At 45.2% G+C, this 26732-nt stretch overlaps 1 protein-coding gene across 1 annotated transcript in view; it reads left to right on the top strand.

Annotated features, from left to right (window-relative positions):
• The first annotated feature begins 4774 nt into the window (after window positions 1-4774).
• Window positions 4775-26732, top strand: part of ZNF454 (zinc finger protein 454) — a 103714-nt gene continuing 81756 nt past the window's right edge. Inside the window, exons 1-4 of the mRNA XM_070233722.1 lie at window positions 4775-4907; window positions 5413-5498; window positions 8647-8773; window positions 10015-10110. Of these exons, the coding sequence (XP_070089823.1) occupies window positions 5466-5498; window positions 8647-8773; window positions 10015-10110 (256 nt within the window). The 5' untranslated portion in view covers window positions 4775-4907; window positions 5413-5465. The remainder of the gene's footprint in view (window positions 4908-5412; window positions 5499-8646; window positions 8774-10014; window positions 10111-26732) is intronic.

The following is a 26732-nucleotide window of genomic DNA, read 5'->3' as shown; positions in this document are numbered from 1 at the left end:
AATTTTTCACTGTGGTAAAATACACCTAACATAAAATTTACCATCTTAAGCATTTTTCCGTGTATAGTTCAGTGGTATTAAATTCACTTTGTGTAAAGTATCTATGGTATTAATTACATAATGTTGTCCAACCTTCACCACTGTCCATCTGCAGAACCCTTCATCTTGTAAAACTCAAACCCTGTGCCCATTAAACACTAACTTTTCACTTCCGCTCCCCCAGCCCCTGGCAGGCACCCTCTGCTGTCTGTCTCTAAGTACCTCATATAAGTGGAATCATACAGTATTGATCTTTTTGTGAGCAGCTTGTTACAGCAGCATGCTTTTTAAAGCTATTATTACTCTTACCTGAAAATGAAAATTAAAAAGCCCCTCAAGATAGAGTATCTTATCTATTGTGAGCCATTTGATTAATCACAGAAAAATGATTTTTAGTTTGTTTTCTGCTTCTCATTCTTCGGTTTCTCTTTTCTTGCCTTTCCACGGGTTACCTGAACATTTTTTAGAATTCCAACTTGAAATATGCACCCCTACGTTCATTGCAGCCTTATTCACAATAGCCAAGACTTGGAAGCAACCTAGGTGCCCATCAAGGAACGAACGGATAAACACAATGGAATACGACTCAGCCATAAGAAATGATGAAATTTGGCCATTTGTAACAACGTGGATGGATCTTGAGGGTATTATGCTAAGCGAAATAAGTCAGAGGGAGAAAGTGAAATACCCTATGATCTCACTCATGAATAGAAGATAAAAACAGCAACAAACACGCACATAGAGACAGACACTGGATTGGTGCAGGGGGAGGGTGGAGGGGGAAAGAGGTGATCAGGCACATGAGTGTGGTGATGGATCTAATTAGTCTTTGGGTGGTGAACAGATGTAATCTACACAGGAATCAAAATATAATGATGTACACCTGAAATTTATTTAATGTTATAAACCAATGTTTTATATTTAATATATTTATGTTTAATATATTTAATATATTTATATTTAATATTTAATATATTTAATGTTATAACTGCAATAAAAAAAGAAAAAGATCCACTTTGAGGGTTATCTACACATAGTTTCATAACAAAAGATAATTCTAAAAACCTTCCAAAGAGGAAACAGGAAAGAAATATGCAAGAAACGATAAAAAGCCTGGCATTTGAGAGAAAATCCATATCCTAAATGGAAAGACTCAATTGTTAAGGCAGCTATCCAGGAGTTTACCTACAACTTTAACTGCAAGCACAATCAAACTGGTGATACTAAAAATCATATGGAGTTGAAAATGTACAAACATGCATAATGTAACCTTTGAAAACAAGGGAATTTTTCCTACCAGATGAAAAAGTTAAATATCTAAATGTAATATGGAATTCATTAATTTTCTACAGATAAGTATGTATAAAAATCACTTATTACCTAAATGTATTATTTTGGAAATACATTCTTCAACTCTATCATAAAATAAATTATTCAAACTCTTTGAAAAAAAAGAATTCCACCTTGACTTATTCCACTGTTTTGGAGTAAATCACTTTCTATAGTTTTTTTAGTGGTTGCTCTAGATATAAAATATACAGACATAAGTTGGTCAGGGAAATGCAGAAACCCAACTTCCATTTATGCCCCTTTGCCTCCACTTCTTAAACACAGCCGTCCTAACTCCTTCTCCTACGTGCACGGAGCACCACTGCAAATGGTGCTGTTTTTGCTTCAACCATCACCTATGATTCAAGAAACTCATCAGTAGGATAGTCTATTTTATTTATCCCTATTTTTACCCACTCTGATGTTTTTTTCTTTCTATAGTTCCAAGCCTTTTTCTGTTATCACTTACTCTGTTTAGAGTATTTCCTTTAATTACTCTCTAAGGGGAGCTTTGCTAGCAGTAAACACTTGTAGTTATCCTTTGTCTGAGAATGTCCCTATTTCCCTTTTATTCTTGAATGATCTTTCCTCTTTGTAGAATTCATGGTCGACAGTTCCTTCTCTTCCCACTTCCTCCGGCTTCTCTGGTTCAGGTGAGTGGGGTGGGTTCTCGTGGGGGTTTGGTTGGAATAAGGTGGGTGGTACCAGAAGTGCTCTGCGTTAGCCACTCTTTTCCCCGCTTTGACTTTTCTCAGAACTTGTTCGGTCTGTGTGTGTCGCTGTTTCTGGCTTGCGAGCGTCTCCAATACCTTAGCCGAGCGACATGGGAGGAGATGAGGAAGACGCGGATTTACCACCACGGTGCTCCTCAGCCCTCTAGTCCTGGGGCAGTTGGCCGTCCTCTTTCCACATTTCATTCTCCCGATGCTTGTTTCCTGTGTTATGTCCAGGGGCTTTCAGCTGTAAGAGGGATGACCTGGGAGGATTGGGGCTGTTCCGTTTTGGCTCAAATCCCAGATACAGAGTTATTCCGACATTTTATTATGAAAATTTTTAAACACAAAGGAAAGTTGAAAGAATTTTACAGTGAAAACCTGTATACCATCACTTAGGTTCAATCGTTATTGCAGTTATTACCGATATATTACTAAATTCATTTTATTGTGGTTCTTAATAGTTAAAATTGGAAACAACACAAATGTCCATCTACAGTAATAGCAGGTAAAGCTACATGCAATGAGGATGAATCTGACAAACTATTTGGAGAACAAAGCACACAAAGATACGGCTGGATGATTCTATTATATACAGTTAAAAACAGGTAAAACTACTGCATAAGGATGCACAAATGGGTGGTAAAACTATAAAGAACAGCAAAAATCTGTCTGAAAAGTCATGACAGTAGCTGTGATCACAAAGGAGTACTGACTGCCAGAGAGGGTCTACTTCTTGGCTTGGGTGGGTGTTTACAGGGGTGTTCTCTTTATCATCACTGTCAAGCTGAATTATACGTTCTAATTGGCTTTGTGTATGTATATTTCACACTTTGTAAAATAGGAGAAACAGGATTCTATTTGTTTCATACACACAAATGTGAGGATGCACACACAACAGCATATATGAATAGATGTAATCAGTGTTTCCACTGGACTTGTTTCTTTATTACACGTTTCTTCATTCCATATAGTGCGTGTGTAAAAATTTTAGAATGAATGCACTATTTTCATTGGGTAAACAAGAAAGCACTTTTCTCTTTTGAAAAAACTATGCATCTACTTCAAAATGATACCAAAATCTTGAACATTTCAACACAAACTGGTCCCAGTACCTATATAAAGCAATTAACATCAGAAAATATCTAAACGGTTCAATAAACACAGGACGTCATACAGTCATGCGCTGCACGTTTCAGTCGACGATGGACGGCACATACAACAGTGGCCCCGTGAGATTAGCACCAGGAGCCCGGGCGCACAGCAGGCTGTACATCTATGATGGTCACACAATGAGGAAATCACCCAACGGCACATTTTTCAGAACGTATTCCCGTCCTTACGCGATGCATGTCTGTATTTAATTTAACAAGTATTCAAAATTCGATATAAAAAACTGCTCTATTAAATAAACATTTTTAAAAAGCATTAAGAAGAAAACTCCCAGAGTGGGCACGGGCGCTAGGCACATACTGTCACAAACTGCGTATGGAAACATAAGCTGTACAATCTGCCAGGAAGGCGAGGGGACAGGGTGCTCAGAACCCCACCAGCCCTTGACCCAGCAGTTCGACTTCAAGGAACGTAAGCTAAGAAAATAACCCTCAAAGATGTAGCTACAAGGCTAGTAAGGGAGCAAAAAACTGGACATAACACAACAATAGAGCTTTATTTAAGTACATTTAACTAAGCTCAGTTTAGTTAAATGTGTTTAACTAAAAAATTTAATTAGATGCAATGGAACGCACTGAAGCCACTGAAAACACTACTGACGGGGAACATTTACTGGCAAATGCAAATGTTCAAGGCGTATTCTTAAGTGGGGGAAAAACCAGCACGGGTTACAAGTGATGTCTGCAATATTCCATTTTGTTAAAATGGGAGCGGCAACGATTGATCAATACGGAGTTCAACGGGCTGTTTAAAGAACAAACTGGGACCACTTATTTTTGTGTGGTGGCGTAAAGTGCATTTTCCTTTCACTTTTCTGTATTTATCAAGCCTTCTAAATGGGGCACGTGTTCCTCTAGTGAGAAACACGGAGGAGAACGCTCTGCAGTCCGCCCAGGTCCGGGATCGCCCCGCGCCGCCCGGGATCTGCCCTCCGGCTCCCGCCTCCCGCCCCAAGCGGCCCGGGCCCCACGAGCCTGCTCCCCTCCTCGTCTCCCACACGCCTGTCTTCTCAGCCGTCGCACAGGCACGTCCGTGGCTTATTCTCCGCTCCCGCCGCCCAGAAAGGTGTCGAGGGCGATGACCTTTGTTTCGTTCACTGACCTACTTCCGACCGCGCACGACGGCGCTCGGCACGCGGCGGGCACTCAGCACGCCTGCTGAACGACTGAAGGGGAAACAGGCTCGTTCCCGGCGGCCGCCCACCCGCCTGCCTACCACTTCCGCAGACGCGCTCCCACGACACCCTTCCGTTTCCTTCTCGAGGAACCAGGAAGCGCGCGCTCAGCATCTCACAGAACGCGCCCGCCAGCCCGGAAGCGGGAGCCGGGCACGAGATCGGCTAAACGGGGCCGCGCCGCGCAGGCCACGCGGGGAACTACACTCCCCAGAATCCCCGGTCCTCTCGTGGACTACACTTCCCAGAGGCGTTGGCGGCCGGCCGGCCCTCACTCGCCCCTGCCCCGCCTCTCTGGGCTCTGCGCGGGGCGCAGGTCGTTTGCCGCGGGAGCTAGCGCCTCCGGGGACCGAGGTCCCGCAGGCGTCGCCCGGGGGGAATCCCGACCCGAGGCTGCTGTCGGCCGGGCGGTCCCGGAGCCCCCGCGGCCGAGCGTGGACGGGGAGGCACGGGCCCCGGAAGCGCCGAGCCTGGGCGAGGTGAGCGGCGGAGGGCGGCGGACGCGGGCGGACGGCCCGGGGCTCGGGGCTCGGTGCTCGGGGCTGCGGCTGCGGCCCTTTCCGGAGCCGAGTTCTCGGAATCCGGAGTCTGACTCCTTGCCGGAGGGCGCGGGCGGCGCGGAGACGAGTTGTGCCCGGGATGGCGTGAGGTCCGGAGCGCGGTGCCCCCGCGCCGGCGTGTGCCCTCGGACCTGCTCTGGAGGCGGGGTGCTGGCACTGCCGGCCGCGCTGCGGGGCCGCCGGTGTAGACGGCCCGGCCCACTGCGAGGCGCTGCTGCCGGAGTCCCGGTCCTGGCTCCCTGAGCCGGGGAAGAGGTGGGGCCGGACCGGTGCTGCCCACTCCGGCTCCGCTGACTTCCCGCTCCGCTGACTTCCCGCTCCGCGGCACGCGGGGTCGTTCCGAGGCGCGAGGACCGCAGCGCTGCTGGCTCAGAGGCGCGGGCAGCGGAAGGGGCTTCCTCCTGGCCCCTCTTTCTTCCCTCAGATCCGCCTTCGGGAGCCTCCGCCCGTCCTCCGGGAAGAGCGCCGCCGGCGGACATGGCTGCTGCACGGAGGGGAGCGAGGCCTCAGGTGAGCTCACTGCGCCCCGGGCCGTGGCGGCAGCCATGCGTGTCGGGCCTGCCCAGCCCGCGCCAGCGTTCCGAGCCCCAGCCTTTTGCCCTTGGAGGAGTCAGTCCGCCTGGTGCACGGGGGGTCCTGTAGGGCGTGCTTGCCTCCTCTCCCGAATCCGCGTCTAGACTCTCTTTTCCTAGTAGACAGCCCTTTGTTCATTAACCTCGAGTCGCTGTGTGATCGCTAACTCGACGGCTAAGATGCCATGTGTCTTCTGTTACCCGGGGACATGTGCACTTGGCAGAACTCCTTCCTCCCACCTCCCTGTCTTGCCCTTGTCTCCTTCCCTCCCCACTTCCCTGCCCTTGGCAAGAATGCTTTTCTTTTCTTTTTCTTTGCTCCCCCGCGAATCCTCCTGACACCTTCCCCAGGCATCTCCACTCCCCAGGCGTCTCCAGCCCATAGTTTTCCGTTTTTTCTGCCTCTTAACTTTGTGGATCGGGTGCCTTGCTCTCCCACTCTCGCGAAAAGCCTTCTCGACCTGCCGTCTCCATCTTCGTGTCGTGGGGTTGGGGATGGGGATGGGGATGGCCCCCCCCCCCCCCCCCCCCCGTGAACAAAGCGGAGCCGGGCGGGAGGGGACCCAGTGGGAGAGGTCTCTGGACTCCCAGGCAGAGAGAAGCCCCTCGGGCAGCGGCAGGGAGGTCCGTGGGGTCCGGGTGGTGGAGAGGCCGTGTGCACAGTGGTGAGGAGGTGGGGCTCAGAGACAGGCGGCGGGGTGTGAACCCATCTCCTCTGTTGCCGTTTGTGGGCTTTGGACATGTAACTCCACCTCTCCATGCCTCAGTTTCCTCACCTGTCAAATGGGAGTAAGAGCAGTGCCTACCTCATAGGGTTGGGAGAGCATCAGTGAGTTGGTTCTTGAGAGTGTTAGATGGGGCCGGGCAGATGGTAGATGTTCGTGTGTGGCGCCTGTGGTAGCGGAGTCATATTATTCCAGTAGTAATACTGTTAACGTTGATAGCCAGAAGCTGCTGTGCAGTGTTTCTAGGACCCAGAAAATCCTCCTCCTTTCCTTACTGATCCTCATGTAACAGGAACAGCATCACCTTTGTTCTTGCTGTCATAACAGTTATTAGCCTCATTTTACATATGGGGAAACTGAGGCTCAAAGAAATTAACCTGAATTCAGGCTCAGGGTGTCTGGCCTCCAGGTTCAGGCTTGGGGTATGGTCCGGCCATGCCTCCGGTGCACCTTTCAGAAGCAGGGCAGACCCAGCCCTGTGGTGCCCGAGCTCTTCTGCACTGTGGGCAGCTTTTGGGGAGAGTGCAGTGGGGTTTGTCTCCTGAGGCATGAGCCTGCCACTGCCAGTCTGGGCTGGTCTTTTCTAAGGCTTTCCTTTCCATGCCAGCTGAGCCAGCTTGCTCTCTTGCCCAGAATCTTCTCCATCCCTGCGTGTGACTGGATCCCCGACAGCATCCTCCCCAACCTTGCTGCTGCCCGTGTGGTAGGACCGCGTGGACTCGTGTGTAATACTCAGTGACAGGACCTTTCAGACCAGAGACAGACTATACCGAGTGCTGGGTTAAAAGGAACCTTTAATTACTGTCCTGCCTCTGCCACTAGGAGAGTATGTGACCCGGGTCTTGACTGCCCTGGACCCTGTGTTTCTATCTCAAATGAAGACTGAACTGGGAGATGGTATATGGTCCTGTCCAGCTACGTCTTTCTCTTTCATTGTTCAAGTCATTTCCTGCACTTCTCTTGCCTGCCACTTGGGTTGTAAATTCTTTGAGAGCAAAGGTCATTTCTTGCATTCCTCCCCAATATGCAAGTAATTTAATGCTTTTTCTTACCATAAAAATATTGCATGATCATGGTAAAAATTTTAGAGAATAAAATTTGCACCTATATGTATCTGTATACATGTGTGTACGTGTATATATGTATGTGCGTAGATGTGTTTATGTGTGTGTATATATAGTTGTGTCTATGTACATGTATTTGTGGGTATATGTTTTTCGTGTATACAAAAGAAAGTAAAATTGCCCTTAACCCCACCATCTGGAGGTAATCACTGTCAGTCATTTGTTATGCATCCCTCAACATCATTTTCTACATACATATATAGTTATTTTCAAAAATGGGAGCAAGCTATACACACTGATCTATAACCTTCCTTTCGTATTTAATATCGTGGCTATATTTTTAAGTCAACAAATGTTGACTTATTACCGTCAATTTTAATGATTTCCCAGCATTTTATATTGATTTGATGACAGCTGACATCTGAACCTTTAAAATGAGCCAGACACGGGGTTAAGTCCCTTGAATGGATCGTCTTGTTTGTTCGTTGACTCTCTTTGGGAGGTTGCAAGAGGCCGCTTTGCAGAGTGATTCAGAGTGGAGACCGGGACCTCCCCGGATCCGAGTCCCAGCTCTACTGCTGACCAGCTGTGCGACTTCAGACAAATTTCTTATCCTCTCTGTGACTTTGTTTTCTCTTGTGTAAAATGGGGACAAGAATAGTGCCTTCTTCTTAGGGTTGTTGTGAATTTTAAGTGAAGGTTATATTGCAGATTAACATAAAACTCCAAGAACAGTACCTGACCCATAGAAAGCGTTCAATAAAAGGGAGCTGTTTCAGTCTTTCGTTACTGCTGTCCTCAGGCTTCCGTGAGCACACACATAGTCCCTTAAGTTATTTAACCTAGTCTCCATGATCAGTGATTATTTAGGTTTTCGGTTTTTTTGCTGTCACTAACCCCACGATAAATGTCCTATGTGTGCATTTTTGTGCACTGTTTGTTATAATCCAAATATAGTAATTGGTGAGCTAACAAATATTAGTTTAAAACCGTTTAAAGCTTTTAATATGTATTATTGAAGCACCATCAGAACCATTATTCTAATGGACACTCCCACTGATGGCCTTCGTTCCTCCGCACATCTCTTATTGTGGTTGACACAGAGCCTGGTTCATGCTTCCTGATGCTCAGTATACATTTGTCATTGGTCAGCTGTTCACTAAACAGATGATCTGGAACCTTCAGAACCTGGAATAATAGGAGCAGCATTTCATGGTAGCCCGTCTGCCTCCCCACGCCACCTTCCTCAGTGTGTGATGGGTGGTCCTGGGTGAGATGGGATGGCTTGTCATTATAGGTGTCGGTGACGTTTGAGGATGTGGCTGTGCTCTTTACGCGGGATGAGTGGAGAAAGCTGGGTCCTTCTCAGAGGAGCTTGTACCAGGATGTGATGCTGGAGAACTACAGTAACCTGGTCTCATTGGGTAAGGAAATCGTCCCTGTAGAGAAGGAATTCAGAAATTGGGATAACCGGGAACCTGCTTCTCCGTTAAAAATCGTGGGTCATCAGAAACTTTAGCTGAGCTTTGCCTCAGGCTTGTACAGATTCGGTCTCCATGAATAAATATGAAACCTTTTTCTCCCCTTATGTGCGTGGAATACCCCATGCATGGGGCAGTCTGCACAGCTGCACGTTAGAAGTCCCTCGTAGTTCAGGCTACGTTTTCCTACTCTGATTGTTCTGTGATTTGTTTGCTCATCTCTCAGCAGAGAGCTGCCCTCTGCCCTCTTCATTGACCTTCTGCTTGCCTCCCCAATTCATAAATCAGAATAACGTAGCACCCACTTCCCTAGATGAAAGCTGTGGATCATCTAATAAACTTGCCCTGAGTTTTGCTGTGCGATTGTCCTTACAGGATCTCCACAAATAAGTATTAAAAATATATTCCCCTCATAGGCATGGAGCTGCCCCGGGTATGGGAATGGAGGAGGTGGTGCCAGTAATCAGCCACTTCTCTCGGTATAAGTGCACATTAGGAGCGTCTTCGCGGTTCAGGCATCATTTCTCACAGCAACTGTACTGGGGTTTGTCTGCACAGCTCTCAGCAGAGGACTTTGTTCAACCTCTGGACCTACCACTTGCCTTTCCTGCTTGACTTTTGCGGGGATCAGCCCCCCTTTTTTGTGAAGGGCCAGGTAGTAAATATTTTAGGCTTTGCAGGCCACATACAGTCTCTGTAACATATTCCGTTTCTTCTTTTTTTAACCATTCTTTTCTCAAGGGCCGTATGTAAACAGATAGTGGCCTAGGTTTGTCCTATGAGCTGTAGTTTGCTTAAGACTGCCATCTTTGAAAGGGAGTCAGACAGTGTTTTCTTGTTTTAACCAAGCTGCTTGGCATAGAATACCTTGATACATAGCTTTTTACAAATTTTAATTCAGTCTGTGCACCTAACATCTTCCATCTGATACAGAAAGCCAGTGGTACCCTCCTAATGAAGGCTGCGTGTTTATCACGGTTCCCTCACATACAACTAGTTATTACGTCGTCATGTCCTGGGAGTCCCTTGCATTGTCCCGAGCACACCCCTCACATCGTGGGGGCACAGCTGGAGCACCCCACAGGAGCCCTTTGCCCCATCCCCTGAGTTTTCCGCTCAGATCTGGGCTACCTCTTTGTGTGGAAACAAAACCAAGTCTTTTTTTTTTTTTTGTCTGTGAGCAGGACTCCCATTTTCCAAACCCAAAGTGATCTCCCTGTTGCAGCGAGGAGAAGATCCCTGGAAGGTGGAGAGAGAAAGTTCTGGAGGCTGCTCCGCAGGTGAGTGGGCGGCGAGTGGGCGGCTCAGGTGCCCAGGAATGGCTGCAGGCAGCAGGCTGGTTGGCAGGCGGACGGCGTGGGGCAGGAATGTTCTCCGGGGCTCAGTCCCCAAGAAGTGCCGAAGGGGACGTGCAGGCCCCGACACGAGCTTCCTCTTTTTCTCTGGTGATCGCTTCACAAATGAATCTCCGTCTCTTTCCTCCTCTCTCCTGTTGCGTCAGAAGAGGGCTACGTTTCCACGTCTTCGTTCACAAACGTGGTGCAGTTATGGAGCTGCGGGTCGGTCATTCTGCCTGAAGCTCAGTGTATGTGGGACAGAGGAGGCGCCAGAGGAGGGGTGTTAGAGAGCTGGGGGGTCCGCGCTGTAACTTGCTTTGGTGCACTTCTCGAGATGTGAATGTCCCCTGGATGACTGCAGACAATTAAAGGATTTTAAGCAAAAGAACGTTACGGTCCTTGATATTTTGGAAAGGTTGGTCTGAATCAGACACAGCACAGACATTCTCCACTAAAGGCATAGCTAAAGAAGCCATGGCATGTCCCTCTGGTGAACAGCGCCACAGTCGGGTAGAGGGCGCAGTGAGGTGGCCCGAGCCCAGGGTGCGGGAAGGATGAAAGCAGGCTGCGCAACACTGCTAAGATGCATCACCGTATGTGTGTAAAGAAAACTGTGTGGGTGTTTGTCTGATGTAAAATGCGCGTGTAAGGGCAGAGAGCAGGGCTGGGGGGCACCCCTTAGCTGGCTCCATTTGGAACGTGACTGAGAATGGGCATGAGGAGAGGGCACTTTATCTCACGTAATGTTTGGATTTCTCGTAGAGCGTATATTCATGAAGTCCTTGTGTAGTTTGACTTTAATAAAAATGGTCACTTTAGAAGCGTTGGCGGGCTTAGATTTAAAGTGAGGCAAAATTAGGAGTGGGAACCTTCCGGAGGTTAATGCATAATGTAGGCAAGACGTTACTGGGGCCCAGACGTGGGGTTCACGAGGGAAGAGGAGGGGCCCTTTGAGGGTGCAGGATGAGTTCGGCGTGGGATGGGTTCATCTGAGATGTAAGTGGAACCCTCGAGTAGAGATCGCCAGTGGACACTTGTATGAGGTGTGGGGTGCTGGAACTCGAAAGGAAGGTCAGGAAGCCATGGTGCAAAGGTGGCATTGAAGATGCCTTGCGATGACCAGGAGAGGGGACAGGGCAGAGGACGGAGTCCCAGGAAACCTCAACTTTTACGAGGTGGGTTAAAGAAGAGTGTGTGGCTGAGCCTGAGAAGGTCATCGGAGGAGAGAAACGGGAGAGGCGGCTGTCTTGGAAGTTGGGGATGGAGAGCTGTTGAACTGGGGAGGCTTGGGCCCTGGAGGAGCCAGGTTCCAGCCCTGCCACTGCGCTCCTGTCCTGTGATAAGCAGAGAGTGAGTTCCATGCTGGGCACTGGCGGTGCAGCAGTGACGGATAGACGCAGGACCTGCCCTGGTGGAGCCCAGTCAGGTGGGGAGACAGCCTCCTGAACTGAGCGCACGAGGGTGTGGAATGACAGGGTCCCGTCAGGACCTGGAAGGAAAGAGACGCAGTGCAGAGACCGCGTGGAACAGGAGGGGGTGGTGCTGGCAAAGGCTTCCTGATGAAGGGCCGGACCCCAGGATGTGGAGTGTTCCAGGCATCGGAAAGGGCCTATGTGCGAGTCCAGAGAAAGGAAGCCAGCGTGTGCAGATGGGAGCGGGAAGAGCAGAGAAGAGTCAGCAGGAAAGGAGCAGGGACCAGATCCCACTGGGCCCGGGGAGCCCCGTCACAGGGTCTGGTCTGTGCCTGAGAGCCAGGCAAGCCCTGAGGAGCTGGGAGGAGCTGCAGCCCCAGGGTTACATTCTGCCAAGGTCAGCCTGCGGCCAGCAAGGAGCCCGTTGGTGCGACATGGGGGGACTTGTCTGAGGCTGGGACAGGTCCAGACAGTCAGTCCACCGCCCTCACCTCGTGGGCCCAGCAGAGGAGCTGCGGGCCAGGCTGCCTCAATGCTCCAGCCCCACGCCAGGGGGAGATCTCCTCCTGCTGTAAGTTGAGGTTTTTGATGTGGGAACCACACTTGTCTATCTATCATTTCAACTCTCATTTGGGAGAAATAGACTAATTTTGTGGATACTGGCAGACGCCACCCCAAAGTAAGCAGAGAGTGCAGGCAGCAGGGAACAGCTGCGAGTTGGGAGGGGTGTCAGTCCTGCTTTTTAGGGTGGGCGAGTCTGGCCCGAAAGCTCAGGGGCAGAGAAGAAAGGACCCTCTCCCCTCCCCGGGAGCCTCTCATCCGTGAGTGAGTCTCCCGTCCTGAGTGAAGTGGGTGTTGTTGGCTTAAACAGAATAGACGGTCTGGCTGGAGGCCAAAGCTGTCCAGGGAGGTGCTGGGACCACCTGGCGATGGGGTCGCCGTCCTCAGTTAGCCCCTGCTCGGGTTTGCCAAGACGCCCCTAAAGGCAAACTGTGGGTGGGTGTCTGAAGGGGTCAGGGCGTCCGAGCCGGCCAGTGCGTGTTCCTCTCAATGGGTGAACCTCCTCTGTTCCCTCAAGATGAGAGCAGACAGGACATCCTGGGAGTGTGGGCGTGTGGCTATGTCTTTCCCGCACCCCTGACGAGTCTCCATCGGCCTGGACTAAAGTGGCCTCAGAACGGCTCTCCCGGGGAAGGCAGCACTTCCCTGCGGGCACAGGTGAAGGATCTGGACGCTCCTGGACGCACCCCCGATTGTTAACTCTAGAGCAGAGCCGAAGCCTTCCCTTTGAACAGCCAGGGACAGGAAAGCGCGCGCTCCACCAGAGGACTCCTCCCACCTCTGGATGCCTCCAAATGTTCTTTAAAAAAGTTTTCTTCCCTTCAAAACTGTTCACAAGTAGGAAAAACAAAACAAACCGGAAAGACAGTCGTGTCCTCCCTGAGTGCGGATATTCCAGTTGAGAGGTGAGAGGCGCTGACCCCAAGGGTGTGCGTCTCATCTGAGTCTTGCTTAAGAAATGAGCCCCGAGTATACTCACGGAGGCCATGCTTTTCTGGAAGAGTTAGGATGAGAATGATGTGAGTAAACCAACTTGTGCGTCTCGTGAGTTGGGTTTACACCCAAATGTGGAAATATTCTTGAAATCTGAAATTCAGAAATCCAGAGATGATCTGGGTAAACCGTTACCTCCAGTGAAACCGTGCTTGTCTTTCCTTGTCTTTTTCTCTTCCTTTGCTGTCTTTATGCGAGAAACCGAGTCGAGCGGACTGAACTGTGCAGGGTGGTCAGCTGAGGGTCGCTCGGGCCGCCTTCCACTCCCGGGACTTGCTGGCGCTCCTGCAGGGAAGGCCGGGTTTTCCAGTCGCACAAAGTGCTGGCGGGGTCGCAGTCTATGGCAGTAGGTGCGGTGGTTTGAGAGAGTGAATTTCTCACAAGGTGAAAGTGGAGCCCACGTGCTCCGTAGCCCAGTCTAATATGTGTGAGTTAGCCTGTCCTTGCCCCCTGCCCTCCCCAACAAAGACCCCCACATGCCCCTGCACCTCCCATCCTGCCGCCGACATCTGTTCTCCCTGTAGCTGCCAGAATGACCTACAGTCACACATGCTTAACGACAGGGGTAAGTTCTCAGATGTGTCATTAGCTGATTTTGTCATTGTGCACACATCATGGAGGTCACTTACACAAACCTAGACCATGTAGCCTACTACACGCCTGGGCTCTATGGTACTGTTCTTACGGGACCTATGCGGTCCGTCGTTGACTGACATCATTGTGTGGCACATGAACGTATCTAAAAGGCAAATCAGGCCGACTCACTCCTTTGCTCACAACCTCTGGTGGCTTCCGTCACCTAGAGCACAATCCAGAGTGGCCTGAGAGGCCTGCATGGTCTGGCCCCAGCTACCCTTTCCCCTCCTTGCACTCTGCCCTTCATTCGAGGACTCTGCTCACCCTGGCCTCCTTGCACTTGTGCCACGGGCCAAGCAGGGTCCGCCTCAGGGCCTCTGTACTTGCTTTTCCTCTCCTGGAGTGTTCTTCTGCCTCATGGCCGGAGCCCACATGTCCCACTCCCGGGTCACACAGCTCATGTAAGACACAACCTCCATCCCCCATGTCCTTGATGCCCTCCCCGTGCTTCCTCTTCCTCTGAGTGCTTAGCACTGCATGGTGGTACCTGTTTACTTACTATCTGTGTCTTCCTCTCGATTGTAAACTCCCTTATGCTGGGTTGTCTGTTTCATTTGTCCCCATTTCCCCAGTGCCTTGTCAGAGTAGGCCTTCGGTGAGTGAATGCCTGAAGGGCTTGGCTAGGTTGTGCTCTTGGAGACAGACAGAAGTGGACCAGCTTCAAGGCTATTTGGGGGATAAAGCAGTGGGACTTGGAGATGGATTAGATACAGAAGGTAAAGGAAATGGAGGTGTCAGAGATGCTTGCTTGGTTTGTGGCTTGTTCTGGGATGGACAGTGATATTCACAGAGATAGTGGCACTGGGAGGAGATCAGATTTGGGGGATGGCGTAAATTTGGTTTTTTACTTTGAGGGGAAATTTTACTTGTTTAAAAAAGTTTTTTATTTTGAGATCATTGTAGATTCACATGCAATTATAAGAAATAGAACAGAGAGATTTCATGTCCCTTTACCTAGTTCCAAAACTATAGTACAACATTACAACCAAATTATTGATGTTGATACAGTAAAGAGACAGAAGAATTCCTTCAGTCACCATAAGGATCCCCTCTCGTCACCCATTGTTTAGACATACCCACTTCCATCTTATTACCTGTCCCTGTCCCCCGCCTCCCCTTGTCCTTAACCCCTGGTAACCACTAATCCATTTCTACAATTTTGTCATTTTAAGGATGTCATATAAATGGAATTATACAGTGTGTAACCTTTTGGGAATGGTTTTTTTCTTTCATCATAGATCTCTGGAAGTTTATCCAAGTAGTTGTGTGTATCACTATTTCCTTCTTTTGACTGCTGAGTGGTATTCCATGAAATGGATATACCATAGTTTGTATAACCAGTCACTTATTGAAGGACATCTGGATTGTTTCCAGTATTTGACAATTTCAAATAACACTGCTATAAACATTTATGTGCAGGTTTTTCTGTGAAAATAAGTTTTCATTTCTGTATCATAGATGCCCAGGAGTACAATGGCTGATCATATGTTAGTTGCATGTTTAGTTTCTGAAGACACAGCCAAATTGTTTTACAGAGTGACTGGAAACATTTTACATTTCATATTCCACTCACAATGTAGTGACATATGAGTACAGTTTCTCTGTATCGTTGCCAACATTTTATGTTGTCACTAGTTTTTATTTTAGCAAGTTCTGTTATGTGTATGGTGATAAACATTGTGATTTTAATTTGCATGTTCCCTGATGTTGAACATGTTTCCATGTGCTAATTGGCCATCTGTATATCTTTGGTGATATGTCTGTGTCTTTTGTCCATTTTCTGATTGAATTGTTTGGTTTTTTACTGTTGAGTTTTGAGGGTTCCTTATATAGTCTAGATCGTGGTCATTTGTGGATATGTGGTTTGCAAATATTTTCTCATAGTCTTTAGTTTCCTTTCGTCCTCAAACATGTCTTACAGAATGAAAGTTTTAATTTTGATGATGTCCAATTTATCAATGTTTCCTTTTATGAATTGTCCCTTTGGTGTCAAATCTAAGAACTCTTTGCCTACCCTTAGATCTTAAAGATTTACTTCTGTTTTTTTCTAGAAGTGCTGTAGTTTTACATTGTACATTTATGTTCATGATCCTTTTTGAGTTAATTTTTGTATTAGAAGTGGGGTTAGGTCAAGATTCACTTTTTTTGCTTATGGACATTCAGTTGTTCCAGCATTATCTGTTGAAGCAGCTGTCTTTCCTCCACTGAATTCTTTTGTACCTTTGTCAAAAATCAGTTGAGCATATTTGTGTGAGCCTATTTCTCGGTGTTCTCTTCCACTGATCTGTATATATCCCTCCACCCACACCACATTTTGTGGGTTACTGTAGCTATATAGAGGCCTTAATGTTGGGTAGAGTGATTATTCCCAGTTTATTCTTCTTCTTGAAAGTTATTTCAGCTATTCTAGTTCCTTTGCCTTCCATATAAATTTTAGAATAATCTTATCTATCTGCAAAAAAATCTTGCTGAGATTTTGATAGGAATTGCAGTAAATCCATATATCAACTTTGGGACAGTTGAGATCTTTACTAAGTCAAATCTTCCCATCCATGAATATGGTACATCTTTCCATTTATTTAGCTCTTCTTTAATGTCTTTCATCAGTGGTTTATAGTATTCAGCATACAAGTCCTGTACGTGTTTTAAGTTTACACCAAAGCATTTTTTGAGTGATTATAAATGGCATTGTAGTGATAATTTCACCACCACATGTTCATTGCTAGTATATGGAAATATTGATTTTTGTATGTTTATCTTGTATCCTATGACCTTTCTGAACTCTCTTATTAGTTCTGGGAGATGTTTTGTAGATTCCTTGGGATTTTCCATGTGTTGTCATCTACAAATAATAGTTTTATTTCTTCCTTTCTGATCTGTATACCTTTTGTGTGTGTGTGTATGTGTGTGAGGAAGACTGGTCCTGAGCTAACATCTGTTGCCAATCTTCCTCTTTTTGCTCGAGGAAGATTGTCCCTGAGCTGACATCCATGCCAGTCTTCCTCTATTTTGTATGTGGGATGCTGCCACAGCATGGCGTGATGAGCAGCGTGTATGTCCAGACCCAGGATCCAAACCCGTGAACCATGGACCACTGAAATGGAGATTGCAAACTTAACCACTATGCCACCAGGCCAGGCCCCTGATCTGTATACTTTCTATTTCTTTTTCTTGCCATAGTCTACTAACTAGACTTGCAGTCCTACACTGAATAAGAGTATTAAGAGCAGACATTCTTGTCTTGTCCCCAATCTTATGTACAAAGCATTCAGTCTTTCATCGTTAACTATAATGTTAGCTATAGGTTTTTGTACATGCTGTTTATCAAATTGAGATATTTTTCTAGGAGTTTTTACCATGAGTGGATGTTGGATTTTGTCAAACGGTTTTTAATATATCATTTGATAGGATCATGTGATTTTTCTTGTCTTGCCTGTTAATATTGTAGGTTAATTAATGCTGGTTTTTCAAAGAGCAAACCAGCCTTACAACACTGGAATGAATGCACTTGGTTATGGTGTATAATTCTTTTTATATATTGCTGAATTCTATTCCTAATAGTTTAAGGATTTTTACATTTATATTCATGAGAGATGCGGTCTGTTGGTTTCTTTTTTTCATATTGTCTTTGTCATATCAGGGCTGTATTAGCTCCATAGAGTAAATTAGGAAGTGCTCTCTATCCTGATGTACATGTGACAGAGGATTTCACATGTACCAGTGTAAATTCCAGTTGTATTAAAATTAGAAAACTAAAAATCAGACTTAACCAAATTGTCTGTTAATGAAATCTGGTTGAATAAATGCAGGTAGTTCCTCAGAGTGGAATTCTAGGTAGCTGTAAAAAAGGAATGAAGACCTCAGTAAACTCCTCTGTGGATCTCCATAATATATTACTAAGGGAGGGGAATGTAGAACAGTGAGTATCACACTTTTATGTAATATGGAAGGTGATACAGATCTATATATAGTTATGTATAAGGTAAGGGAAGAAGAAAAGATGAAGAGGACAAGGACAGAATCAAGATTTCTCTGAAAGAACCTTGTTTTATAGTTTTGAATTTGGAGCTATGAAAATGTCTTATAAAATTAAGTAAACAAGAAAAAAGAATACCTGAAAATTGAAAGCAAAATGAAACAAATGAACCTCATTGTGTTTCAGGTTAATGGTTTAACCAAAGCAGAAAAGAATTATTTCAATTATGTCTTTAAAATATGGCAATTTGAGTGAATGTTCTAGTGGGTTATATAGCCTGAGGATAAAAAGAATTGCAAACAAATCTTAAATTGTTTTTCATGTTCATATTTTTAACAATAATACTGGTATTGTTACTTTGAAATTATATAAGAAAAACAAATGAGTAATTTTGTTAGTATCATTAGGATCCAGTTTTCAGTATGAGAGAAGAGATGCAAATATAAAATGAAAGAGGTTAAGTAGCATTGTTATAATATTAAATTTGAATTGAAAATGTTAGAATGAACTCATGATTATATAGTCTCATTTAAAAAGTATTTCCTAGCTTTATCTTCTTTTTATTATTATTAAGGTTATAAAAGTTAACATCCTTGTGAAATTACAGTTGTACATCATTATTAGTCATGTTGTAGGTACACCACTTCACCCCTAGTGCCCTCCCCCCACCCCCCTTTCCCCTGGCAACCACCGATCAGTTCTCTTTGTCCATATGGTAACTACCACCTATGAGTGGAGACATACAGAGTTCTTGTTTCTCTGTCTAGCTTATTTCACTCAACATAATACTCTCAAGGTCTATCCATGTTGCTGTGAATGGGACGACTTTGTCCTTTTTTATGGCTGAGTAGTATTCCATTGTGTATATATGTACCACAACTTCTTTATCCAGTCATCAGTTGCTGGGCACTTAGGTTGGTTCCATGACTTGGCTATTGTGAATAATGCTGCAATGAAGATACGGGTGCATAGAACTTCTGGAATTGCTGATTTCAGGTTCTTAGGATAGATACCCAGTAGTGGGATAGCTGCGTCATAAGGTATTTCTATTAACTTTTTGAGAAATCTCCATACTGTTTTCCATAGTGGCTGCACCAGTTTGCATTCCCACCAACAGTGTATGAGGGTTCCCTTTTCTCCACAGCCTCTAAAACATTTGTCACTCTTGGTTTTGGATATTTTTGCCATTCTAACAGGTGTAAGGTGATATCTTAGTGTAGTTTTGATTTGCGTTTCCCTGATGATTAGTGATGATGAGCATCTTTTCATGTGTCTATTGGCCATCCATATATCTTCTTTGGAGAAATGTCTGTTCATGTCCCCTGCCCATTTTGTAATTGGGTTATTTGATTTTTTATTCTTGAGTTGTGTGAGTTCTTTGTATATTCTGGAGATTAACCCTTTGTCGGATAAATAACTTGTGAATATTTTTTCCCATTTAGTGGGCTGTTTTTTTGTTTCAATCCTGTTTTCCTTTGCCTTGAAGAAGCTCTTTAGCCTGATGAAGTCCCATTTGTTTATTCTTTTTGTTGTTTCCCTCATGTGAGGGGTTATGGGGTCCGAAAAGATTCTTTTGAAGCTGATGTCAAAGAGTGTGCTGCCGATACTCTCTTCTAGGAGACTTATTGTTTCAGGCCTAATCTTTAGGTCTTTGATCCATTTTGAGTTTATTTTAGTAAATGGTGAAAAAGAATGGTTGATTTTCATTCTTTTACATGTGGCTGTCCAGTTTTCCCAGCACCATTTTTTGAAGAGACTTTCTTTCCTCCATTGTAGGCCCTCAGCTCCTTTGTCAAAGATTAGCTGTCCATAGATGTGTGGTTTTATTTCTGGGCTTTCAATTCTGTTCCATTGATCTGTGCATGTGTTTTTGTACCAGTACCATGCTGTTTTGATTACTCTTGCTTTGTAGTATGTTTTGAAGTCAGGGATTGTGATGCCTCCAGCTTTGTTCTTCTTTCTCAGGATTGCTTTAGCAATTCGGGGTCTTTTGTTGCCCCATATGAATTTTTGGATTCTTTGTTCAATTTCTGTAAAGAATGACATTGGAATTCTGATTGGGATGGTATTGAATCTGTAGATTGCTTTAGGTAGAATGGACATTTTAACTATGTTTATTCTTCCAATCCATGTGCATGGAATGATTGTTTCTAATAGTTTTTCTATGGCTTCTTTGGGGTTTTCTATATATAAGATGATGTTGTCTGCAAACAGCGAGAGTTTTACTTGTTCGTTGCCTATTTGGATTCCTTTTATTTCTTTTTCCTGCCGAATAGCTCTGGCCAACACCTCCAGTACTATGTTGAATAAGAATGGTGAAAGTGGGCACCCTTGTCTTGTTCGTGTTCTCAGAGGGATGGGTTTCAGTTTTTGTCCGTTGAATATAATGTTGGCTGTGGGTTTGTCATATATGGCCTTTATTATGTTGAGGTACTTTCCTTCTATACCTATTTTATTGAGGGTTTTTATCATAAATGGATGTTGGATCTTGTCGAATGCTTTCTCTCCATCTGTTGAGATGATCATGTGGTTTTTGTTTCTCATTTTGTTAATGTAGTGAATCACGTTGATTGACTTGCGGATGTTGAACCATCCCTGTGTCCCTGGTATAAATCCCACTTGATCATGGTGTATACTCTTTTTGATGTATTGCTGTATTCAGTTTGCCAAAATTCTGTTGAGGATTTTTGCATCTATGTTCATCAGTGATATTGGCCTGTAGTTTTCCTTCTTTGTGTTGTCCTTGTCAGGTTTGGGGATCAGGGTGATGTTCGCTTCATAGAGTGTATTAGGGAGTGCTCCATCTTCCTCAATTTTCTGGAATAGTTTGAGAAGGATAGGTATTAAATCTTCTTTGAATGTGTGGTAGAATTCTCCAGAGAAGCCGTCTGGCCCTGGACTCTTATTTTTGGGAGGTTTTTGATTACTGTTTCTATTTCTTTACTTGTGATTGGTCCATTCAGATTCTCTATTTCTTCCTCATTCAGCTTGGGTAGGTGGTATGAGGCTAGGAATTTATCCATTTCTTCTAGGTTGTTCAATTTGTTGGCATATAGTTTTTCATAGTATTCTCTTATGATCCTTTGTATTTCTTCGGTATCTGTTGTGATTTCTCCTCTCTTGTTTCTAATTTTATTTATTTGAGACATCTCTCTCTTTTTTTTTTAGTGAGTCTGGCTAAGGGTTTGTCGATTTTGTTAATTTTTTTGAAGAACCAATTCTTTGTTTCATTGATCCTTTCTACTGTCTTTTTTGTTTCAATATCATTTATTTCTGCCCTAATTTTTATTATTTCCCTCCTTCTACTGGCTTTGGGCTTTGTTTGTCCTTTTTCTAATTCCGTTAGGTGTCGTTTGAGGTTGTTTATGTAAGATTTTTCTTGCTTATTGAGGTGAGCCTGTATTGCAATGAACTTCCCTCTTAGGACTGCCTTTGCTGTGTCCCAAATCATTTGGTACGGTGTGTTTTCATTTTCATTTTCATTTGTCTCCAGGTAATATTTGATTTCTTCTTTAATTTCTTCAATAATCCATTGTTTGTTCAGTAGCATGTTGTTTAGTCTCCACATTTTTGGCCCTTTCGCAGCTTTATTCTTGTAGTTGATTTCTACTTTCATAGCGTTGTCATCAGAAAAGATGGTTGATATTATTTCAACCCTCTTGAACTTATTGATGCTTGCTTTGTTTCCCAAGATATGGTCTATCCTTGAGAATGTTCCATGCATGCTTGAGAAGAATGTGTTACCTGCTGTTTTGGATGAAGTGTCCTATATATATCTATTAGGTCCATCTGATCTAATTTTTCATTTAATTCTAGAATTTCCTTGTTGATTTTCTGTACGGAAGATCTGTCCATTAGTGTTAATGGGGTGTTGAGGTCCCCTACTATTGTATTGCTGTTGATGTCTCCTTTTAGTTTTGTTAATAGTTTCTTTACGAATTTTGGTGCTTCTGTGTTAGGTGCATATATATTTATAAGTGTTATGTCATCATGGTGGAGCATCCCTTTTATCATTATATACTGCCCCTCTTTGTCTTTCTTTATCTGTTTTGCTTTGAAGTCTACTTTGTCTGATATAAGTATGGCAACACCTGCTTTCTTTTGTTCATTATTAGCTTGGAGTATTGTCTTCCATCCCTTCACTTTGAGTCTGTGTTTGTCTTTGAGGCTGAGGTGTGTTTCCTGGAGGCAGCATATTGTTGGATCTTGTTCTTTGATCATCCTGCCGCTCTGTGTCTTTTGATTGGAGAGTTCAATCCATTCACATTTAGAGTGATTATTGAAACGTGGGGGCCTACTGTTGCCATTTTATCACTTGTTTTCCGGTTCTTTTGCATTTGTCCTGATGGAGAGCTATTACTTTGTTTTATTGTCCTTCTGCTTATCTCCTTTGTTCTGGATTTTGTAACCCCTTTCCCTTTTTTGATTTTTCAGGAATGAGTTTCTTCCTGAGCAATTCTTGAAGAGGAGCTTTTGTGGTGATGAACTCCCTGAACTTCTGTTTATCTGGGAAAGTTTTTATTTCTCCATCGTATTTGAAGGATATTTTCACTGGGTAGAGTATTCTTGGCTGCAGGTTTTTGTCCTTCAGAGTTTTGAATATTTCATTCCAATCTCTTCTAGCCTGTAAGGTCTCTCTTGAGAAATCTGCTGATAGCCTTATGGGGTTTCCTTTGTAAGTTATTTTCTTCTGCCTGGATGCCCTTAGTATTTTCTCTTTGTCGTTGACTTTTGCTAGTTTCACTACTATATGCCTTGGGGTTGGTCTTCTTGCATTAATAAAGTTTGGAGATCTATTGGCTTCTGTCACATGAAGTTCCATCTCTCTTCCCGAGTTTGGAAGGTTCTCAGCTATTATTTCTTTGAACAGGCCTTCTGCCCCCTTCTCCTTCTCTTCTCCCTCTGGTATACCTATAATCCTTATGTTGCATCTCCTAATTGAGTCGGATAATTCTCAGAGAGTTTCTTCATTTCTTTTTAGTCTTAGTTCTCTCTCCTCCTCTGCCTGCAGCATTTCTATATTCCTATCCTCCAAATTGCTAATTCTGCCCTCCATATTATCGACCCTACTGTTCAGAGAGTCCAGATTTTTCTTAATCTCCTCCATTGTGTTCTTCATCGCCAGTATTTCTAATTGGTTCTTCTTTATAGTGTCAAGCACTTTTGTGACATAGCTCCTGAACTCGCTGAGTCGTCTATCTGAATTCTCTTTTAGCTTGTTGAGTTTTTTCATAATGGCAGTTTTGAAATCGTCATTTAGGTTATAGATTTCATTGTTTTTGGGATTGTTTTCTGGGTGCTTGTCATTTTCCTTCTGTTCTGGAGATTTAATATATTTTTTCATAGTGCTTAATGGCGTGGATTTGTGCCTCCGCATAGAGATAGAGTTTAGTCGCTGCTTCCACTTGTTGCAACTGGTTTGGGGGACGGGTGCAGCTGTTTAGACTGCACCAACCAGGAACCCTGTCAGCTGTTACTGACTGGGCCTGGACCCCTCCTCGTAGTCACAGTGGTCTTGTGGGGTCCCTCGTCAGTTGTGGGGGCAATCACAAGGGGGCCTCAGGCTGCTGGTGCCTATTGTTGCAGCCCACTTAGACGTGCTCCCTCCTTGTGGTCTGCAGCGGTGTTGTGGGCTTTCCCAGCAGCCAGGAGCAGGATCACTTATAATCTCCGATTTGTCCCTAACAGAGCCCACCAGATCACACTTGTCCACTATAGGTCCCAGCAGAGCTATGGGTTATCTTCTGCAGTCTGTCGTTAGCTCACCTAGCTGTGCTGCTTTTGCCCCAGGGCCTTCCCGCCTTGTGATTGCCAGTCGGGACCTCTCCACTAGTGCTGTGCAGAGGCTTTTGCTGAGGCTGCTGTAGGAACCTGGAGTTCCCCCCTGGGCTATGTAGCTGTTTCACCGGAGCTCCACTCTGTCCCACTCCACTCTCACAGGATCTCTGGGAGCCGCTTGCCTCGTCTGGGACATGGCCAGAGTCCGTGGGCTTGGCGGTGGCTTGTAAGCTGCTGCCTTGTGGGGAATTCTGCTCTAGGGAGCTTCCTGGTGTTCTGAATGCTGGGCGGGGCCTCCCTGCCAATGGCGAGCAGAGGCCCTCCCTGCTGGGGGTTGCGGGACCTTGGAGCGACCCTCCGGGCCGCAGAGCTGGGTGTTGGAGCTCCACCCAGTCCCCAAGCGTGTCCACGGGATGTCTGGGCACCCCCTGCACCGACCTGTGCGCCGGAGACCGTGAGCCCAGCGGCAGCTTGCGGTCTGGAGCCACCCCGGGGGATCTGCCCACCGGGAGCTTCCCTTTGTCCTGGATTCTGGGCGTGGCCTCCCTGCTAATGGCGAGCAGAGGCTTTCCCTCCCGGGGAGATGCAGGACCCCGGAGCCTTCCTCCGTGCCGCAGAGCCAGGCGCTGGAGCTCCAACCGTGTCGCCAAGCACGTCTACGGGAAGTCCAGGTGCCCTCTGTACCGAGCCGTGCACCAGAGACCATGAGCCCAGTGGCAGCTTGTGGTCTGGTGCCATGCCGGGCCCGCCAGGTGCTTCTCTTTGTTCTGGCTTCTGGGTGGGGCCTCCCTGCTAATGGCGAGCAGAGGCCTTCCCTGCCGGTGGGTGCGGGGCCCTGGGGAATTCCCCCTGGGCTTAAGTGTGATCTCGGGTGGCTTGGGTAGGGCTGTTGTCACCTGTTTCCACCGTCGCTCCGCTGGTGAGTGCACACTCCTGCCCTTGGTGTGTGGCGATGCTATGGGGGAGTCCACTGGAAGAGAGCCTCCTGTAGGAACCAGGCTGTCCGGGGGTCGGGGGTCAGAGAGTTTTCACCTATTTCCACCTCCTCCCAGGGGGAAGTCCGTCTGCCTTCTGATGTGTAGTAGCATGAGACTTTTAGGCATCTTGAGATGCTATCTGGATATCCTTTGTTAATTGGTGAATGTCCAATTAGTTGTCTCCTAGCTTTATCTTTGAAAGAAGCCTTGAAACAATGACCAACCTAGTAGTAATGAACACCTCTAGTTCCCAGACTACACTTTGTAAAGACCTTTTTCCATTATCAGGAACCAGGGCTCCTTGGAAAAGTGACTGATTCTACTACGTTTGGGAAGATGTTCTAGATGAACAGAATATCTTGTCCTACAGGAAAGGAAGAGCTCCCAAGACAAATGAGTCACATCAGGAGCTAATTTGATAGAATTCAAATTAGCCATAAATGGGACATTTTTGAGCATGTAAAGGAGTAATGAATACAAAGAATTAAAAAAGAAAAAGCAACCAAACATGAAATATGGTAAAATTCGTAAGTTTATGTTGATACTTAAACAAAAAAAAGCTTCATTGGTCACTTTTGGAGGATGCTAGAGAACCAAGTCATTATCTTAAACACTGGCAAATAAAGGGAGAGGAAAAAAATAATTTCCTGCCTTTCCTTTAGGAACCGTATCTCAGGCTAACCATAATTTATGAAGGAAGGTTATTTTTTATTAGAATAATTCCAGCTAATAAATGCAGAAAAATGGTAGAATTAGAGCATCACTATTTTGTAACCCCTAATGAGATCATGGATCTAGTTAGTGATTATCAAAAGCTGCTAAAATCAGGAAATTGTAAAGCTAACGGGGAACTTTATAAGATGTATCAGGCTGAGACCACTTGAATGTATTCATCAGTTGTAACATTATAAAAATAAACAGATATTAGTGCCTCTGGATATAATACAGTAATTGAGGTTGGATCTGATCAGGCCTCTAGGACCGTCTACTAATTTACAGGAGATAGAGGCACGTGTGAAACACACAACAGATGTGCAATTAGTAACACCCAGAATATGTGACATTCTAGAGGCCAAATGACCTTCACTTCAACAGGTTACAGATTACATTTATAACCTATAGATTAAAAGAGATTTAAGAGACATAGCAACCAAATTCAGTGGGTGAACCTTGATTGTTTCCCAATTGAAAAAATGTATGAGACAATTAGGAATATTTGAACACTGCTTGTATATAAGATGCTGTTAGAGATTAGTGTTAATTTCATTGGCACTATTATGTTGAGACGTTTGAAGCTGTTTTTCCCCCTTCAAGCCATTTATTCATGGTGACTGTACCAGTCTTTGTGTGTAGGTAGTCATCTGTCCATCTTGATACCATACATAAAACTGAACAATAACTTCCTTATAAATATCAATCTAGTTCCCATTTTTTTAATTAAGAATTATACTTTTTTCCTTCTATTATCATTATGGACTCGTGACTTTTTACAAACTTAATTAACTAATTATTTTAGATACAAATTGTTGACTTAGCCATCAGAAACTCCTTTAAGCTGGCTCCTATGTCCCTTGTCACAACCCTACACACACACACACACACACACGTGTGAACATGTATATGTAAGTATATATATGTTGCATATTTTAAAACCTCAAGGGCAGAGGGTTGAGTTCGCCATATTCTGTTTTGTAACACATTTCCCCCACTGGTGTGTGCAGGGTCCAGTTTTTCACTCTTATATTCCCACTCCATTCTCCTCCCTATTCCCCACCTCATCCCACACCAGAATAGGCAAACATGCCAATGCATTTAATACGTATCTTACCAACCCTATGAACTTTGTTCACATCCTTGCTTTCTATTAATGTCAATATGTCCCATACTCACTTTGTACCTTCCAGAACCGGTGCAAAGAAACCTCATACATACTTCATACCTTCCATAGGCTATAAAAGAAAGAGCCATCCTTCCAAGGAGTCCTCATTCCTTTTAGTTGTAAGAGATCAGAGTCTTTTTTTTTTTGAAGATTATATTTTTTTCCTCTTTCTCCCCAAAGCCCCCCCAGTACATAGTTGTGTATTCTTAGTTGTGGGTCCTAGTTGTGGCACGTGGGACGCTGCCTCAGTGTTGCTTGATGAGTGGTACCATGTCTGCACCCAGGATTTAAACCGACGAAACACTGGGCCACCTGCAGCAGAGCACACGAACTTAACCACTCGGCCACGGGGC

The sequence above is a fragment of the Equus caballus genome, chromosome 14 (assembly GCF_041296265.1).
Source record: "Equus caballus isolate H_3958 breed thoroughbred chromosome 14, TB-T2T, whole genome shotgun sequence".
NCBI classification, from domain to species: Eukaryota; Metazoa; Chordata; class Mammalia; order Perissodactyla; family Equidae; genus Equus; species Equus caballus.
This window is presented reverse-complemented; position numbering and strand designations above follow the sequence as displayed.